Source organism: Austrofundulus limnaeus, unplaced genomic scaffold (assembly GCF_001266775.1).
Source record: "Austrofundulus limnaeus strain Quisiro unplaced genomic scaffold, Austrofundulus_limnaeus-1.0 Scaffold2, whole genome shotgun sequence".
Lineage (NCBI taxonomy): Eukaryota > Metazoa > Chordata > Actinopteri > Cyprinodontiformes > Rivulidae > Austrofundulus > Austrofundulus limnaeus.
This window is the reverse complement of record NW_013952404.1, coordinates 7,301,964-7,321,103: the sequence shown is the minus strand read 5'-3', so window position 1 is coordinate 7,321,103 and position 19,140 is coordinate 7,301,964. Positions and strand designations below refer to the sequence as shown.

At 39.5% G+C, this 19,140-nt stretch overlaps 2 protein-coding genes across 2 annotated transcripts in view; one reads left to right on the top strand and one right to left on the bottom strand.

Moving 5' to 3' along the window:
• LOC106521377 (serine protease HTRA2, mitochondrial) overlaps positions 1-1,446 on the top strand; it is a 10,605-nt gene extending 9,159 nt beyond the window's left edge. The window contains exons 5-8 of the mRNA XM_014013922.1: positions 576-684; positions 776-845; positions 922-1,017; positions 1,139-1,446. Of these exons, the coding sequence (XP_013869376.1) occupies positions 576-684; positions 776-845; positions 922-1,017; positions 1,139-1,307 (444 nt within the window). The 3' untranslated portion in view covers positions 1,308-1,446. The remainder of the gene's footprint in view (positions 1-575; positions 685-775; positions 846-921; positions 1,018-1,138) is intronic.
• A 154-nt stretch (positions 1,447-1,600) lies between these two features.
• On the bottom strand, positions 1,601-18,722 carry LOC106521368 (hypoxia inducible factor 1 subunit alpha). Its single transcript, XM_014013909.1, has 15 exons — positions 18,413-18,722; positions 10,416-10,606; positions 9,276-9,427; positions 9,055-9,139; positions 8,425-8,534; positions 7,540-7,742; positions 7,105-7,211; positions 6,859-7,006; positions 6,476-6,780; positions 6,185-6,390; positions 5,983-6,105; positions 4,653-4,909; positions 4,454-4,553; positions 4,266-4,362; positions 1,601-2,793 (listed from the first exon to the last, which is right to left on the bottom strand). Exons 1-15 carry the CDS (start codon positions 18,442-18,444, stop codon positions 2,630-2,632), a joined length of 2,280 nt encoding a protein of 759 aa, XP_013869363.1. The 5' UTR covers positions 18,445-18,722; the 3' UTR covers positions 1,601-2,629.
• Positions 18,723-19,140: the final 418 nt, after the last annotated feature.

The following is a 19,140-nucleotide window of genomic DNA, read 5'->3' as shown; positions in this document are numbered from 1 at the left end:
GTCTTCTGAGGCACCCTGATACCAGTTGATATGTTAATTTGAAGCACAGGACCCTGCAAGTTCTTTAACAGAAGTCTGCAAAATATATCTGACTCTTTTCCCAAAAGTCATAACAAGTTATGTTCATCAGAAGTCATAAATTTGAGGTAGGAAACCGCTACACACAGGATTAATAATCTAAACAATCTGCTGTTGCTTAGTATATCARACTCAAAAATACTTTATTTTTGTTTAGATAGAAGATAAACTTTATTAGATGGACAGTTTTTGCAGTATAGATGTTTTATTTGTTGTTTAATTATATTTCAGAGCAAACATGCAAGATGACAGCAAATAGAAACAAGGCAATCATTTTTGTAACATAGTTTAAAATTAGCTGAATATTTATTAAAACATTAAAATGGGTTGAACATATTCTACTTGCCACAATGAGGTGAAATAGTAATAGTGTTATTTTTGAACCAACTGGTTAAGCAGTTAGCATTATTAGAAGCTTTAGTCTTCATTATTTGAATAAACTACCCCCGACCCGAGCGACACGACACGTCCATTTTACAAATATCTGCTTCCATCAGGACGGGGAAGTCATCGGGATAAACACCATGAAGGTCACGGCGGGGATCTCTTTCGCCATTCCCTCTGATCGCGTGAAACAGTTTCTCGATCAAGCTTCAAAAAGAAAAAGTAAGCGTCGACGAACGGCAGCTTCAGGTCTTCACTGAGTCTGCTTCTTTTGTAGAAGACCTCTGAGTTTCTTTCACGTCTCGTCTTTCAGCCTCCTGGTTCAGCGAGTCGGGGACGAAGCCCAGGTATATCGGTGTCATGATGCTGACGTTGACGCCAAGGTAAAACTGTCTCGCAGTCAAGAAGTTGCGATACGGCGGTTTCTGCTGTGATTTAACATTTTCGTTTCGCTTTCAGCATCATCGATGAGCTGAAGATGAGAGACCCGTCCTTTCCGAACGTGACACACGGCGTCCTGATTCACAGAGTCATCTCAGGCTCACCGGCCAGCAGGTAAACTTCCTCACATGCCACGAAGTGACGCTCGTTTCCCGTCTGATGCAGCTTTGTCCTTCGTTTTCATTTGTTCGGTTCAGTTATTACGAGACACGCATTATGTACGGACTGCTTTCAGGGCCGGCGTGCTACCAGGAGACGTGGTGGTGGAGATCAATGGGGTGAAGGTGAAAACCTCTGAGGAGATCTACAAGGCTATCCGCAGCAGCAGCAGCAGCATCAGCTTGCTGGTGCAAAGRGCCAACGAGCTGCTTCAGCTCCGAGTGATTCCCGAATACATCGAGTGACGCTGTCATCTCCACGAGCGCCTTATGAACCAACAACCGTTAGTTTGAGGAGGAAAAACTGTGAAACCTAATAATGACTGTGGTCAAATGATTTCTTTTGGTTTTTAATTGCAATACAGTTTAATTGTTGGTACAAAGAGTTTCTACCCGTTTTTTTTTTTTTAAAAGAAGCTTTTTCATAAATTATTCATTATCTGCTTGAACTGTTAATTTACACCTGGATTTTCAGGTCATCTTTGCAAAGTCCCCAAAAACATGCATTACTTGTGAAATATAAGAATCCAAAACACACCTTTTTATTTTTAAAGCCATTTATTGTTAAACAGCAAAAAGCATGAGACTCAACACTATGGCAAGGAGCAATGGTTTTAAACTGACTACCATTTAGTGAGTAAATAAGTCTGTCGAGCACAAACGTTGCTATGATGATGATTAAGAGCAAAAATAAGAGGATTCCAAATTTTTTTTCTAAACTGAGCATGTCACACAAAGAACTGAACATGAATTCACTTCATGTAAAAAAATAAACCCCAATCCTGCATAGGAGAGGAAATTAAAGTGAAAAAGCTACTCGCAGATTTCACTGAGCCGTGAAGCCGTACTAAGTACATTTCAATTTTCCCTGGTATATGTACAGTAACACACACATAATAAAGTGACATGTACTGGACTGCAACACAATTAAACATTTAGCTCAAAGACGACTATTCAATGGAGACGACATTCAAACCACTTAAGGTTTAAACTTTTTTTTTTTCCACTTTTTGGAATCAAGACATCTTTTAGGTACAAGTACTACAACATACAAGTATGGGAGGAAAAAAATATGCAATTGTTCATATTCCATTAAATCTACTTTTAAAAAGGCTTAATATATATTGCTGGTAATATTTATTTTTCTTCTTAAGAAAATAGTTGTGCGACTGAAGCTTACAATACACGGCTGGCAGTAGCGCCAGGTTCTTGGTGACCTGCTGGAGAAAGGGTCATCTGTCAAGGCGCTGTGTGCTGAGAGAGTCCCCAGAAGAGAACAAATGAAATGAAAAAAACAAAAAAACAGTATTTTATGATGCCTGAATCCTTTGCACCAAAACCAATGTGCTGCCATGGTGTTTGTCACGGTGGAATGCTGCAAATATCAAATTATGTGCACAAACAGCAGCCAAACTGAAGTTAAAACTCATACTGAAGATACATAAATAAGTGGCAGTGGGGTCAGGTAAGTGGGTCAGGGGACAGAGGGGGGTGGGGTCTGGAAGAAGGAGTGACAATGTCAGGGACTAATTGTAGTGTCCGGTCTAGTCCAGCAGTGAAGTACTGACTCAGATGACGTGGTCCAGAGCCCGCAGCAGCTCCTCCCCCTGCAGCAGGTACTGACGACCCTGCAGGGGGGCGTTCACCTCGCAGTCGTAGCTGGTGAGGTGTGGCAGGGTGAAGAGCAGGCCGGTGCCGTCTGAGGTGGTGCCGAGCAATCGACTCGCCACGTCTGAGACATAAAACACAGTTACGCCTCATTATTTGACCTTTTAAACAACATTTAACTGAACAACCCCAATAGATCCTTTCATAGGTACAAGTGCCAGAAGAGCCTAGCTCTTCCAGGTCAAAGGTCAACTGGTAAACTGTTGAGGTTGCTACAAAAAAGCGATTGAAATTGTGAAAATTTAACAACTTGAAAAAGTAGATTTATAGTTTAGATATGTATGAAAAATCAGGTCAGTAAAACTGTAAATTCACTGGTTGAAGTGGCGTTTCATTGGCAACCTCAGCGTTTTCCAGACAAACGTGTGAGCTCGGCCTGCTTTGTGCTTTTGTAACAAATTACAACTACGAAATGGTCTATGCCAATGAACTTGTATAAAACAAATAAAAACAAAATACGATGATTTGCAAATCCCTTTCAGCCTCCTTTCAGTTGAATCCACTACAAAGACAGGATACTTAGTGTTCAAACAGAAACTGTTTTTTGTCCTGATGCATTTCAATAATCCAGGTAGAAAAATCAAAAAGAAAAATAAGTAGGTCCTCTGGACGGGTTCTTCTTTAACGAAACAATTCGTCTCTCCTCTGAGGGACTTCTTCAGTCTGAGGAGTTTCAGGTGAACTCAGCCTTATAAGCACTTCCTTCATGACCCTCTGAACAATAGAGCCAATCAAGGCACTAACGACTTATTGTTTGACTGATGGTCCTCTTTTGCATGTGACCAACCTGTTTGTCCACCATGTGGAGGCAGTGTAGTCTTTCAGGACATGGACAATTATTTTATTTTTTATGCAAATATTCACTCATTTTGAATCTGATGCCTGTAACACGCTCCAAAAAGCTGGGACAGGAGCATGTTTACCACTGTGTTACATCACCTCTGGTTTTACCAACACTCAAGTTTGTGAACTGAGGACACAAACTGTTGAAGGTTTGTAGGTGGAAGGAATTCTTTCCCATTCTTGCTTAAATAAACAACTTCAGTTGCTCAACAATCAGGGGCCTCCGGACTGCAGGCAGTCTTGTCTAGTATCTGCACTCTTAGTACGAAGCTATGCTTTCAGCATTAATGGTGCCTTCACAGATGTGCACGTTATCCATGCCATGTGCACTAAAACGCCCCCATACCATCAGAGAGGCTGGCTTTTAAACTTGGTGCTATTAATAATCTGGACAGTTCTTTTCCTCTTCGGCCTGCAGGGCACCACATCCGTGATTTAGAAAAATAATTTGAAATTTGAGCATTCCTCAACTTTCCCAGCTATTTTAGAAGGTGTTGCAGCATCAAATTCAAAATGAGTGAATTTTTGCATAAAAATAAAAGTTTATCTATGTTTAAACATTAAATATCTTGTGTTCCATTAAATTTGGATGGAAAAGTATTTGAAAATCATCATATTCTGTTTTTATTCATGTTTTACACAACGTCCCATCTTCACTGGAACTGGTTTCGTAGCAAAGATCGGCTGACTCACCTGAAGGCAGTAGAAGTATAGTAGAAGCTTTGGCTGCTCCTGGCTCTGTTGCCTTCAGCTTTTTGCCCTTCTCAACTTGCTCCTGGGACAAACTTCCCTGAATAAAAACAAAAAATACAGATGTTTATCCTCACACGCGTAAAAGTTAAGCTCCACAAATGGATTTTTTTGGGTGTTATCAGACAAACCTGTTCAATAATCTCTTTTAGTTCGCTCAGTTTTCTTTTACGCTGTGTGTTCTGAGCTGCTGGATTTCTGGGAGGCACAGCTTTCTCCTTCTCTGGAGCCCTGCAGCACAACAACAACAAAAAAATTAGCTTCCATGAAAGTTACATAAACGTGATAAATTTTAAAAAACACATACAGGAAGCTTTTTGGAGATTTTACCTTGCCAAAACAACGGTGGCTAGAGGAAGCGTACTGACGGGCTCTGGTGGTGGGGGGGAAGCTGTGCAACTGCCTGGTGGGCTGAATAAAGAGTTGGGATAGCTTTGGGCTTCCAGTTTGACAGGAACCGGGGAACTCTCAAGAGATTTGACTGGTCCACAAGTTAGAGGCTCCTCTGGAGTGAGACAGTGCAGCTGAAAGTCGTCATCCATGGGGATGTAGGGCGCCAACATCTCCAGATCCAAGTCCCCCATTGGCTGAAGGGGAAGATATTAATTTCATTATTAATTTTTCATACCAGCTTTAATCAGTTCAGGAATGTAGGGTTGATGTAGAACTAAGGTAAATTTAGACACCGTAATCATTTTAACATGCATGTTTTTGTAGAAAAATGATGTTAAAATAAACTCAACCAATCAAAATATTATGATCTATAGTTTGTATTACTGTATTTATTTGTGTATAAAACGATCTCATGTATAATACGACCCCCCTATTTTTAGCTTAAAAAGCATAAAAATTTTAATTCTCATACTACCTATAATTTCATAGGGACTTCAGGATTTTTCAGCCTTTGCAGTCTTTATACATATCAGTAAAATGATCATTTGACTGTTGTATCAGTTTTTTAATTTTATTTTAACAACCACTRTACTAAAAAGGTTCACAACAACAAATGTATAACAGTAACTACAACAMAAYATAGTGAAATTTAGCAATGCTCATTTGTTAGCCGGTGTGATWTAACAAACAGACAGAGCTWYGAGGCTCTAACAAGTGTGGATGAAGCTGAATCAAAAGCCATCAGAATCCCACTCAACAACAATCTCATCCTCTGTGTCTCACCAGCGCCCCCTCTGGTGGGGAAACTTTTTCAGGTAGACCAACTTTTCCAGAACACCGGTCGACGGCAACYRTTACAGACAAACGTGTTTGTTGTTGTTCCGGCAGCGGCCCGGTCGCACATTAATGCCATTAGTTTGTTATCATTACTAAGCTGCAGGACTGCCTTTTTTCTTTTCACATCATATTGCCTGCTTGGATCTGTTACTATCTCGTTCGGAGGCACAAAGGAGCGTCAGGGGTGAGCTCGCTTCAACCGTTTTTTACGACGTGGTATCATTTCTGGGCTAAGGCATTTTGTCAATGAGGCCAATATTTCTGGTTATCAGTTAAAATACATAAGCAAAAATATTGATCCGAGTATAGTACTACCCCCCAACTTTATGGATGATTTTATGGATTTAATTTTTCGYATTATACTAGAATAAAATACGGTAGTTTTATAATGAAGCTGACTTAATTAATAAATACAAAAACAGAACCTCACCTGTGTGTTGAACTGGGGTTTGGATTCTGGGTCAATGGCAAAAAACTTCTCCACCAAGTCCAGTTTGAAATCTGAGTTCATATCTGAATCCATGGGGAAAGAAAAGCCTAAAGGACCGTCAGACTGAAAGGAAAGAAAGAAAAAGGTCAGACTAAGTCCTTTTTATTAGAAATTAAGTGGTAAAATAAGTGTATCTTTTTACCTCAGAAGAAGCGTGGGGAGGAGTAGTGGTCAGGGTTGGAGCAMGGCTCTCTGACTTCACCTCCTCAGAGTGGGTGTTGGAGATGATAAAAGGCTCAGTGGGGGCCAGAGGGGACAGAGGCAGAGTCAGCTTGTCACCTGTGGAGGGCAGCATTACATCGTTGTAGAGAGGGATGTCGTTCAGGTCATGGACATCTGATTCTGTACCTGTAAAGAAAGTAGATCAGAGTTATTTTAGAGAAATAAAAACCACTTATTATCCATATAAATGTAGGATTATGTGGACACTGACCAGGACAGCTGAAGTCCAGGGAGATGATTGTGTCCCCGGCTGCTGGTGCCAGCAGGGTGAGAGCCTCAGAGTTATTCTTAAAGCGTTCGTACAGGCTGCCCACCGGCTCAGGCCCAACCATCTCTGTGAAGAGCTTCACCACGTCCAGTTCTCCAGTCTTCTCCTTCTCTTTCACCAGGACGGAGATGCTGCTCTCGACCACAACCTCTTCTTCCTCCTGGTCTTTTTCTTCCTTCTCCTCCTTCACAGGCGTCACATCCTTCGTCTGCTCCAAAGACAGGATCAGTTTGTCCTCCTGGATCCCACTGTTAAATAAACCCAAACTGTAACATTAGTCTTCAGATTTTTCTTCTGGGGAACTGGTTTCAGAGCCTTTGCAGTACCTGAGCACAAAGTTGACACAGACGACACACTGTGGCTGAGAGTTCTTGTTGTTGTAGATGACAGTGGCCTGTGTTTCCACCCACACRAAGCCCCCTCGTTTGGCCAACATTCGGTACTGACCGGTGGTGACCTGGCCCTTAGCAAACACTAAGAACACAACAGCAATAACGAAAAGGTTTTACTTCATCGTCATTGGTCAAAACTGAAGTTTGCTAAATTCATCCAGGAAATTTTGTTTTGCTTACAGTGGTGGTGAGTTTTGGTGAGATGGTCCGAGTCCAGAGCATGATAGTACTCGTATACAGAACGATGCAGCAGATCCTCTGGATCATAACCCATGAGTTCAGTGATTCTGTTTAAATATATATAAAAAAAGAAAGATTGGAGCAAGCTTTTGTAACACAAAGCACCTGGTGCATCATGTATGAAAGAGTAGACGGCTTTTACACTGAAAGTCAGCGTACAGACAATATTCAAAAAGTGATGAACCAAACTACACATACATGTTTCTGCGCATCTATTCTTGATACTTTCCATTTTATGTGGAATAGAGCTGCATATGTCACTTGTTCCCCTCTCATAAATAAATACACAGCAGGTTTCCTCTCTGTGTATGTGAGGAGGAGAGAGGATATTATAAGCTGTAAATTGTATTTAAAAGTCATTCATCCTGAACTAACCTCTCATCACAGTACGTGAACTTCATGTCCATCGTGTGGCGGCTGAGGAAGGTCTTTGTGTCCAGAGGGACCTCGATGTTGGAAGGGTGGGGGATAGGGTCGCAGATCACAACCAGGTACGGGACTGGGGGCTCCTTCTGCCCCTCGGTGGTTCGCTCAGCAGCAGTGTCATGAACATGAACACGACCCGAGCAGTGAAGCACCTACAGAAACACAGCAGGGGGGTTCGTCACCAGCTCCAAAACATTTTGACCTTGAACAGTTTTTAAATATTGAATTGTTTAAAATGTATTACATAAATAAATAAATTAATTAATTAATTAATTAATTAATGCTTTTAAGCTAAACAGACGCAGTTAGTCATCATTAGGGGTCTATAAACTGCATAATTCTGCAATGATTGCTGTAATTMATTCTTTGTTTTAAACTTGAAAAGAATAAATTAGTAGGACCATCAAAAGATAATGTAATTACATTTATACGTTTAACTGTACAGTAGCTTCTTTTTTTATAACTATTTTTTTGGATAAGCATTTTAAATATCTAAACACCTTTTAAATTCTATTCTAAAAKGATTTTATCTAATCTTTCATGAGGACTAAAAATGACATGTGTCATGAGCACATCAGCTGTCATCACGCAGTCTGAGATAAAACATGACCTGCAGCTTCAGAAGAGACCAGTCATACAGTGTCTAGGTTAATAAAATTATTAAAAGGACACTAAAGATGCTACTTTCAACATATTTTTTTTATTAAGCTTTAGTTTTGTGAAATTTGATTAACCTGGCAGGTAGTTGTGCACAGAACCGTGCATTAAAACAGCAACAAAAGACATCCCTGTTTCTTAGACAAATGTACAAACAGTCATTTCTCTGATGCCTACCTTCCATGTAGCTGACTTAACGTTGACGGTGCGRCCCCTACTTGTCAGGGTGCATTTCATCCGGACAAAGAAGCTTCGCTCTGTATTTGGGTCTTTGACTTTCTTGGAGCCTGAAATCACACACATACAGACACAAAATAAATAAGTAGATAAACAAACAAACAAACAAACAAACAAACAAACAAACAGGCGTGAAGCATGAGTTAAATAAAGCAAACCTGCAACAGATTACTTTTACAAAGTGCCCACCCCACCCCCAACAGTTTGCAAACTGCCAAAAATTTACATTTGCATAAAACAGGAGACATTAGGCTGTAAAGCTGCTGCACTGTGGTGAGCTACAGAGAGATAAAAAGGAAGTAACTTTACCGGTAGCRCTGCAGCTGAGACAATAGAGTGCAGACACTAAAGAAGCCTTACATGAGAAACTGASTGAAACGAGTGTCATCCAAGTAAAGCAAGACAACTCAAACCACATCGCTCAGGACAGGAGCAGAAAGAGGCCTATTTGTCTTCTGGGTTTGCCACTGCAGAGCGTAGTGGACTTTTTACCATTTGGAGAACCTGACTGARAGCTTTGTGTGTCCGTTTCTGTCAAAAGCTGCATTTTTCCAGGGCAACACTGCTCACCTGTTCTGTAGATGAGCATCTCTCTCAGCTCCTCCTGATCACAGGGATGTGTGAAGTCAAACACACTGTGCCCAGTCAGGTCAAACTGCAGACAGAAAAAACAAAATGGCAACATTAGCAGCAGCAGATTATACTGTCCCTTGTATGGTATAAAGCATTAAAACAGCATCTATTTAACTTTATTGACAAACATTGTTGTGCAACAAACATTTCAAACCAACCTGTGCAAGCCCGAGGCACTTGTTGACATTCTCTGACAGATAGATCATATCTCCATCTTCAGACAGCACCATAAGAAAGCCCTCCAGTGCCTTTAGGTAGAAGCTGTTTAGCTGAATATCGAGCTCTGTTTCCTTCTCCAACAGTGGCTCATCTGGAGGAGATAGCAAAGGGGAGGAAGGTGGGAAGACAGACAAAAGAAACACGAGAGATTAGGCAAAATATGTTAGAAATCTGTTCTGAAACATTTGCAAACTAGGAAATAAAGAAAAGTAGCCACAGGTGTGTTTGCAGAGAAGCAGCGTAAACGTTTCGGTACTTCCCCTACTTTTCCCACTTCCACTTGTGGGAGGTTTTTCTCAATTTCTCTGTGTCGTCCTCACCTTTAGTAAGTTGGCTTATGCAACAAAGTAGATCTACTTTCAATTCTGCACAAGCTTCCTGTGAGTGCAGCTCCTGCACATCTCATCTCACCTGATCACACTTAAAAATGACCTATAAAACTGAATTTTAATTGCTTAATCATATGTTTTTCTAGCATTAATACACCTGATTATAAAAAAATGAAATTAAATAAAAATTTAACTGCAAGTCGTCTTTAAAAGCAAACAACTAATGCACAAATAAGTCAAAACAGCAGCCTCTCTCCAGCATGACGGGCTGTTAACCTGCCTTAAAGGCTGGAAATGTAATTTTGTGAGTCCAAAATAACTAAAGAATAACTTTGGTTAAGGCAACCAAGACCCATTTTAGAAGTGGCCTTGGTCTGCTTCTAAATGATCTCTGGTGCAGTTTGCTTGTGGTGTGAATACAGACCGGCCTCAAACCAAACCAACTACAGGAAACATGCACCTTTTTGGACTTCAAGAGCCACCGTTAACGATTAGCCGCAACGCTACAAACAATGAGCCAATGTGGCTCAGGGAACGTGAAGCATCTCATCTTCTTTGGGTTGTGGCCACATTTGCTGACATTGTCCCAAAATTTGATGTAAAAAATAAAGATTTAAAAGCATGATATGACTCCTTTTAATATTCGGAAGCTAATTAATATAGTAGTACAATGAAGTTATCATTGCAGTTAAAGAGGTGAGACAGATGTGGTGCAGGCTAAACTGTCTATAGTCGGCTACAGATACTAACCGGTGCAAAGTAGTTTCCTCATGCGTAGGTAACTGATGGTCAGCCTCATGACGGAGGCCTTGTCCAAGCTCGAGCTGGTGCTGTGGGGGAGGGGCAGCTGCTTGGCCAGCTCATAGAACACCTCTGACTCCTTTCCACGACGGCATCTTGCTGCGTCCCTCGATTTTTCCTTCCTGCGCTCCGAGCTCACCCTGCAGGAGACAGATAGGTGGTAGATCAGCCACATGCTGAATCTGCTGGTCGCACAAGAGTTAACATCCTTTCTTGGTACTGGTACTGGTACTGAACTTATAGAGCGCTTTTCAAGTCCCTCCGGACCCCAAAGCGCTTTACACTAACAGACATTCACCCATTCACACTCACATTCACACACTGATGATGGCAAACTACACTGTAGCCACAGCTGCCCTGGGGCACACTGACAGAGGTGGGGCTGCCATACATCGGCGCCACCGGACCCTCTGACCACCATCAGTAGGCAAGGTGGGTGAAGTGTCTTGCCCAAGGACACAACGACTGAGACGGCTGGACGGGGGATCGAACCAGCGACCATCTGGTGAACCAGCGACCATCTGGTTCCTGGTGAATACCATAGAAAAGTTTTGACCCACCTCTGGTTTCTTAAAGAGGAACAAGTCTGCAGAGGCTGAATCCAGCAGCTGGAGCCTTCAACAGGCTGCCTCATGACCCAGCTACTGTCTGAACCCCTAAAAGACACATTCACTAAGATGGACATCTGCAGCTGGCTGATGACTAAAACAAACAGAGCCCACAAGTGATATGTCAGGAAAGAGTTATCTGTGTTTTGGTGCAGAGCCCAGCTACAGTGCAGCAATCACTGTCAAATACAAGCTTGGTCAAACAAATCTACAGGGACAAGCGATGAGAAAAGAACACACTCACACACACACACACACCAAACATAACAGAGTGCAGTATTTTATTAGAGCAGCTCTGAAATCTGCTTCTTGCTCATTTACCCGATTCTGTTGTGCACCTTTTCCAGGCAGGTCAGAGACCTGGTTTATAGGCCAAACTGTAAATAAGATCAAGATAAATGTTCTTGAACCAGACTTTAAATATCGTAATGCAAATCTATGAACACCTTTTCAAATGGGAAACTGCTCAAACATTTTACTAAGTTGTCTAGTCTGCTGCTTACGTGACCATTAATCTAAAAATACCAACATAAGATGGTAACACGACCACCATTTAATCAGCCCTGTTTCAAACTGTGCCTCAGAAACTCCAAAACACATTTAGATGACAGCAGAGCAGCATCACAACTAAATGGACAACAGCTTAAAAGCCCCTCTTCTATGAAATGCACACCTAATTGAAACTGATCCGGTACGCACTTACAGCACTGACCAAAGGCATATTGTTATTTAGAGCTCTCTGACCTGAAAATAGACCAACTAAAATTAGTCTGCTGCAAATTACATAAACTGGACGGCTTCGTTTCACTCTGCAGCTTTCCATTACATGCGTGACGTGCAAACCGCTCTATAACAGAGGTAATTGATCCTAAAGATTTGCAAATCAGAGGCAGATCATCATCTCTCAGTAAGTCACAAACATAGTGATATACCTGGTGAAAAAAAGGTGGGTCAAAACTTTTCTATGGTATTCACACACACTTGTACATGATTTATAGCCAACAGAAGCTCTTTCAATGTTTCTCTGCCAACACTGTTGATTAACAACAATACTAATTCTAGGGACGGGGCTGATCCGATACAGAATTGGTATCAGGGTCTGAAACAAACATAATTAACAGATCGAAATTTTCCGATCCAACATGGGGAGATTTCCGATCCACGTGTAGTGTCTGTGCTATAATGTTGTTGCTGAAATGACTCCAGAAGTGATTCCTGGCCGGCTGCTCTGCTAGCTGGCTGAATTTCCAGAACGGAGAGTCTCAATGAGACACGGCGTAATGAGACATCCAGGAAACCCGTTCCACAGTTTGCAGCCAGCTAGCAGAGGAGTAGCTCTGTGGTTAAACTAACTTTTCACCACAACATGACTTTGTGTGTTTAAAAGCAGAGACTATACACCAGTTTTGAAATTGTGTTGATAGGCCAAGTAAAATGAGAGTTATGATAAAGAATATCCAACATTTTTTTTCTGTAAATGATCTTGGCAAGGCAACAGGAAACGTGCACACTGATGGAGAAAAACTCTCCAGTTGTGCATCAGTCTCAGATTTCTCTCGAGCCTAATAAATAACCATCTCCACCTTTCTGACTGAGGCATGAAGTTATTTGTTAAGCAACAGCAATATTAGCTGTCTGGCAAGAGAGGATATGGCAAATTTTTCATGTGTGCAACCCACATACTCAGCTCTACAGCTCATCCCACAAATGCATCCTTACAAATATGGCACCATTTAAAACAGGAAATTAACAGGCTTTCCATCTATTTAAGATTTATTGCCAAGTAGGGCTSGGCGATAAATYGATTACTTCGAATTCGCCATTTATAAAGATTTAATTTTGGGAAAAATCGAGATTTTTTTTCTCACCAATACACTCTTTGGGGCTTCTGTAGTTCAGAGGTCACCCCACCTGTCCCTCAAGATGCTTGGTACATGACGTGACAATATGGCAGCTAGCAGAGAGGCTCTACTTGCCAAAAAAGGCACTGTTTCTTCAGTTTTCTGGAACTGGTTAGGTTTTGCAACCTCAGACTTGGAGCAACAAACACCTCACTGCAAAATCTGTTTGAAGGCTCTTGTTACAAAAAGCAGGAGTACAACAAATTAGTTTCGACACCTGAAACAGAGGCACTCCATTAAGTGGGGAAACAAAATCGATTAAAATCGAAAATCAAATTTGGGATGGGGCCATTTCGCCTAGCCCTATTGCGAAGAAGCACGATTACAACAAAGAAATAATCTACCAAACACAAATTTCATTATGTTTTGTGCTACACTATACTTGAAAATCCCATTACTGCTAGCAAAGTTGGCGCAATACCGTGCAGTGCTGCTGGGTTGAAAAGTTTGTTTGTTTACATATTCTTTTACTTTAGGACAAAATGAAAAGTTCACTTTACTGATTTATCTGTTTTATATACTCTTTTTATTCTCTTTTTAATCACTTCAGTAGAAAAACGAACTTAATATTAGTTTATTAATTTCTTCATCATCAGTGATTTTTTTAACTCAAACTTTTTTTTGTTGTTTTATATACTCTTTAAACCAAAATCATTATCTATCTCTCATGCAAATTCGCTGAAGTGGACAGCTGGTTTCAGATTGTTTGTCCTACTGGGACAATGAAGCAAGTGCCCAAATGCAGGAAGTGTGTCATCTGTTGGGAATAATATTTAAACATCTCTAGGTGGTGAACTTAATACGTAATAACAAACAGAAGTTTTAGAAAGGATATAAAAATGGATAAAAAACTGTAGTTTGATAAAAATGTACAATAAAAAAATACTTGTTTTCAAATCAAAACTAAGTGCCCCGTGAGACTCGAGACTTATCTAAAATATGCAGTGAAAATAAAACTGTTCAAAGACGAGCAGAGGGGCCACCATTACATAACACTGCTAATCCACAAAGTCATGCGGGCACTGCACTTCTCCTCTGCCTCACATTTTTTAGTCTGCTTTATCAAAGACTATTTTGTTGATGAGGTTTTAAAAGTTACACATGTGGTAATGTGGACTTTGGGTTAAAAAGAAAGAGAGAATATAAAAGCTCTCCCAGGAAAATCACCTTGACCTACTAGAGTTGCTTGTCTATTCTGTTACCAAGGGCTGACCTATTTAACAAGGGAAAGCTCTCTGTACCGTTCAGTCCTGTTTTGTGTGACGATAAACATGGTCTTATTATATAATGCAGTGAAAGAAGGACTACTGCACTCATACACCAAAGAAAGAAGTAAAATAAAGCCAGTTTGCATTAAAAGACACTCTGAATTAATAGGGTTATTAAGGCTTCTTTAATAGAAGTAAATTCTGTGAAGTTGCTATAAAATAAATCTAATTTTCGAAACTGAATCTATAGTATTTTGTCTTTATTATGCAGCTCAGTAAATAATTATAAATAAAGGCACACTTGTCCTGGAATCTGAATTAACACTTGGACTGTGTTTGTGTACTTTTGTTTGCAGTGCATTAAGTTAGTAAAAACTAAACATGACATACTCTTTAAGTTTCTAAATACCATAATAAAACAAAAAATACAACAATGTAAAAACTTGAAAAGCTTGCAAATTCACACAAGTTTAAACTAATGTTTTTTTCAAGCATATATTTAGCAAGAATWTGAATTTATCAAAACCACCAACTAAAAGTTTATTATTTAAATGAGCAGAGTGATTTTTTTCCCCTGAATTCCTGCTGTTAAACCATACACTGGTTTCATTTCAAAATACTGAAAAACAACAACACTCTGGTTTACACGAAGTTGAAGTCATTCACGTCTACCAAACACGCTCAAAATGAAGCACAGTCATCAATCATTAAACAAAAGTTCACAAGTTTTCAGTTAGAGTTTGGTTGTTCTGATTCACGTGATGTCGGTATCAATCAAACTGAATCAGTTTTACTTTCATCTTCTCATATGTTGATATTTAATAAATTAACAAACATTATTTCCATTAATTTCATAAAACTATATTGGAGAAACAGGAAGGCAAAAACAATGATTGCAATACTGTAACTTTAGTGTGGATGAGCATATCAAGTCACCACTGCATATGCTGACACCGGTTGAATATTTTATATATTTAGACGTTGACAAAGAGCGCCATACAAAGACAGAACGCATGATGTGAAACTAATGGGGTTTTGGGAGGGTTCAACAGACGCCAGACTCCTAATTAGTTCAAGGAAGGAAAGATGAAAATGTCCTGACCTGAGATACTTTTTTCATACATCCTTCCTTGGATTGTTCGAGACATATTGTAAATTCCTAACAACTGTGCTAAATTTATTCATCAAGAAGGGAAAGAAAATGTTTCCAGATGCACATAACTGCAGCACAACTTTGTAACTTTAGAAACTGGCAAATGACCACAGCAGATGTTTTCTCATGTAATATTTTTACAGGGTTTTATCTATTTCAAATCATCTGTGTTTCAGTCTGGACTGCACATGGAGCCTAAACTTCTCATTTGGTTAAACACGATAATGGTTTTCTTTTAAATCAGCTATAAACAGGGGTAGACATAAGGAAAGTTTTCAGGTTGTCCAGCGGACAACCTATTGACAAAACCTGGTTGTCCACAAAACATTTTGGTTGTCCAAAAGAATCCCAAGAAAAATGTAATTTAACAAGTATATTGTTTTGTAGATGACATTTATTATTTACAATTGTTCTCAGTCAGCCAGGTTGACAGGAGCTGCCTGAATAAAATTTCCTCATTCTCTTCTTTGAAATAGAGTTCAACATTCACAAGCTTCTTTCTGATCACACGTAAAACATTTTCACTTAAATAGGAGTATCCTGTGTACATGACCTTATTAAAAGTTACAGTTTAGTGTTCTGTTTGGTTTTACCAAGTTTTTTTCTCCCGTTCATTTTTACGATGATGAACACCAGCAACAGAGAACTTTAATCAAGGTCATTTTTGCTTGATTGTCCACCGGACAACCAGGAGACATGATCTGGTTGTCCAAAATGAAAATAGGTTGTCTCGGACAACCTAAACAATGGTTATGTCTACTYCTGATAAAGATCAAACATAAACAAAACCTTGAGTGTYAGGTCAAAGTAGGTCGTCTGCATGCACCTTCATTAACTACCCTACCACAAACCAAAACATATCTGTGCTCTGTTTCAGCAAGCACCTATTTTCCTTTTTTCTTTTTTTCAAGTTCTAACTGGCCTTCTGTTTGAATGCCTCAAAGCAACCTGCTAGTTGCCAACCAATGAGTCCCTACACACATTTGGCCACTCCTATTGACGTCAAGGCCCAGTTATTAAGGGATGAGGCCAAGGCATTATCAAGACACCTCAAAGAAACCAGTGAAAACTACATTAGATCAGCCCATTGAACTGGACAAAACCCAACACACATTTACTGACGGGTCGTAACAATGCTGAACCTTTGCCAAGACGAACTCTAAACAGAGTGCTAGATTTCAAAGCAAACAAAGCAGGAGTGAAACCCCGGGAAGCAACTAAACACAGTTGACAAAACAAAACATCACCGGAGCAACAACTTGAAATTGAAAGGTTGAGAACTGGGTCAAACACAACCAAAAAAGAAAAAAAAAAAAACAAAAAAAAAAAAAAAAAAAAAAAAGGCTATTTAACAACCTTTTAGATTTCATATTCAACCTTCTCTTCTATTCACTCTTGTGACTTGGGGAGCACCATTTTAATGGCCATCTTCTGTTTCTTTCAAAACCAACTCTTGATGAGATAAAGTGCAGGTTTTGCCACTGCATTAACCCATATAACCACCTTCCTCCTGTTGTAAATGGATTATATGCCAAAACAGGAACTGGGTTTGATATTTGGCAGAAYATCAGCTTTGAATGTGGAACTGTAAGTCAACAAATTTAATGGATCTAGAGARGAAAAGAAACAGCCTAAGTACACAAGTAATATTTTAAAATGAAGAAGCTCCACCATAGATTTGAAGCATGTTGTAAGGCTYGATTGACAGCTTTAACTACAGATTATTTTACATTTAGAGCCTCACAATATTTTGTTCCCACTATGTGATCCTAATGTGTTGATATGTAAAAGTCCCATCTCCAGATGCCCAATTATTATTTCAAAGTTTCAAGTTTTTATAAATGGAAAAAGTCTGTCTAAAGTCTGCATGTAGGAGTGTCTAGCAATTATGTTTTGATAAAATGACTAAACMATTTTTTAAACTAACATTGTAAAGCACAAATGAAAAGCCAAACAAACCATTAAAAACCACTAAAACATGTCAAGTTTCTTAATTGTCAACCAAGCTCATCTGTTTTTGTAATAGCTTAGCTTTAATATTAAAGTTAGTTCTGAAACTGAAAAAAACAAACTCAAAGTTTTCAACCTAATCAGATGAAGTCAATTAGTAAGTGTTATTGAGGCCTTTGCAAACATTTATGGTTCAACTGAAAAGAAAMCCCAGTAGACAATGTATCATACTATTAGAAATCCTTAAATAAATATATTAATTGGACACAGGACATAGCTTCAACATAAATTTTACACACAATTTCTTTTTTTTTTTTTAAGAAGTCATTTAAGGACAACTTTTACAGGCCTGTTCTTGTCTCATACATTAACCAGACAAGGTCCAATTTAATGTTTTCAAGTAACAAAAACCGGTTGCTATCCAGTCTTTTGTTTACRTGCTTTGAAGTGATCAGTCTTTAAAACACATCCATTTATTTTGAGCAACTAGATCCACTAATCCTCTGTGGTCAACGTCCTCCTGGTCAAAGTTAGCAGCAACTAACGAAACGTTTCCACACCGCTGATGAGCACAGCTAATCTCCCGAAGTGCTGACAGTGTCTTTTATTTTCTATTCCTACGATCAAACTTAAAATCATGCCAACATTTAGCTCACATGAGCAAAYATCTTTTCCATGAGCATTATTAAAACAAAAACAGTGCACCTCAGTGACATTATTTAAAGAATACATTAGAAGCGAGAGACAAAATAAAAGTAAATATCCATATCGTTTCTGCTTCACGAGGAAGTCTCCGCTAATCCCATTTAAAATGCGCAGTTAGCACAGCAGCCGTAGTTAAAACTAGTTAATGCAGCTAAAAGCAGGTTGAAACGCTAAAATTAATTAACTACCTGCTAAATAAAACAACTGTTTAGATTTGACGAACTATTCAACTGTGTTAGCCGAATGCTAACAGCTAGCAGCGCCGCTAGCAGACACAGTTCAGGCAAACCAGCAGTTCACCTTGAAAATAAAGGCCGTGTTGTCACGTGAGTTAATAACAACTAAATCCAAATAAAAGACCCAAGTTGTGCAGTTATTTAAAAAAAAAAGAACGCGTGGCATTAGCTGGCTGCGACGTTACCTTTTCTTTTCAGGTATGATTCCTGTGTCCATGTCAGGACGATTGGACTGGAGTTGAGCCTCTCTGTCGGCTTCAAGTATCCGGCGCGTCGACAAAATGAACCACAATCCCACGGTTTTCAAAAAGATGTTAATCCGCAGGTTCTCCGAGGGGGTTACATAAGAGCTCCTTTTGGGTATATTTCGTCCCAAAAAAAATATCAAACTCTCAAAAGCCAAAAACTGAGGTTACTTTTTATATAAGATATAAATGCCACGCTGGATAACTGCTTCTTCCTCGAGTGTTGCCTCACGCAAGATCGCTGACTCCTCCCACTTTACCCTCCCACTAGCTCCGCGGGAACGCGCAATCACATGACTTACAACATCGAGAACACGCACAGTGACTCAATTGCAAGTGATTCACACAATTTTACAAATACTTCTTCAGTGGCCTTGATGTCATTTACTTCATTATTAGAAATGGGATTACATTACTTTGACACACAGGCAGCGAATGACTAGAAAATGTTGGATTGTCAGTCTGCCACAATAAAAGTCTTAGAACTTCCAAACCAAATCGTGTTTTCATTGATGATTGTTATACTGCCAATATTGTTTTTGTTAATTCCAGTAAAGTGGATCTGATTGATCAAATCAATCTACTTTTACAAAAAGTTATTAACAGATATGCAGTATGTATGTATGTATGTATGTATGTATGTATGTATGTATGTATGTATGTATGTA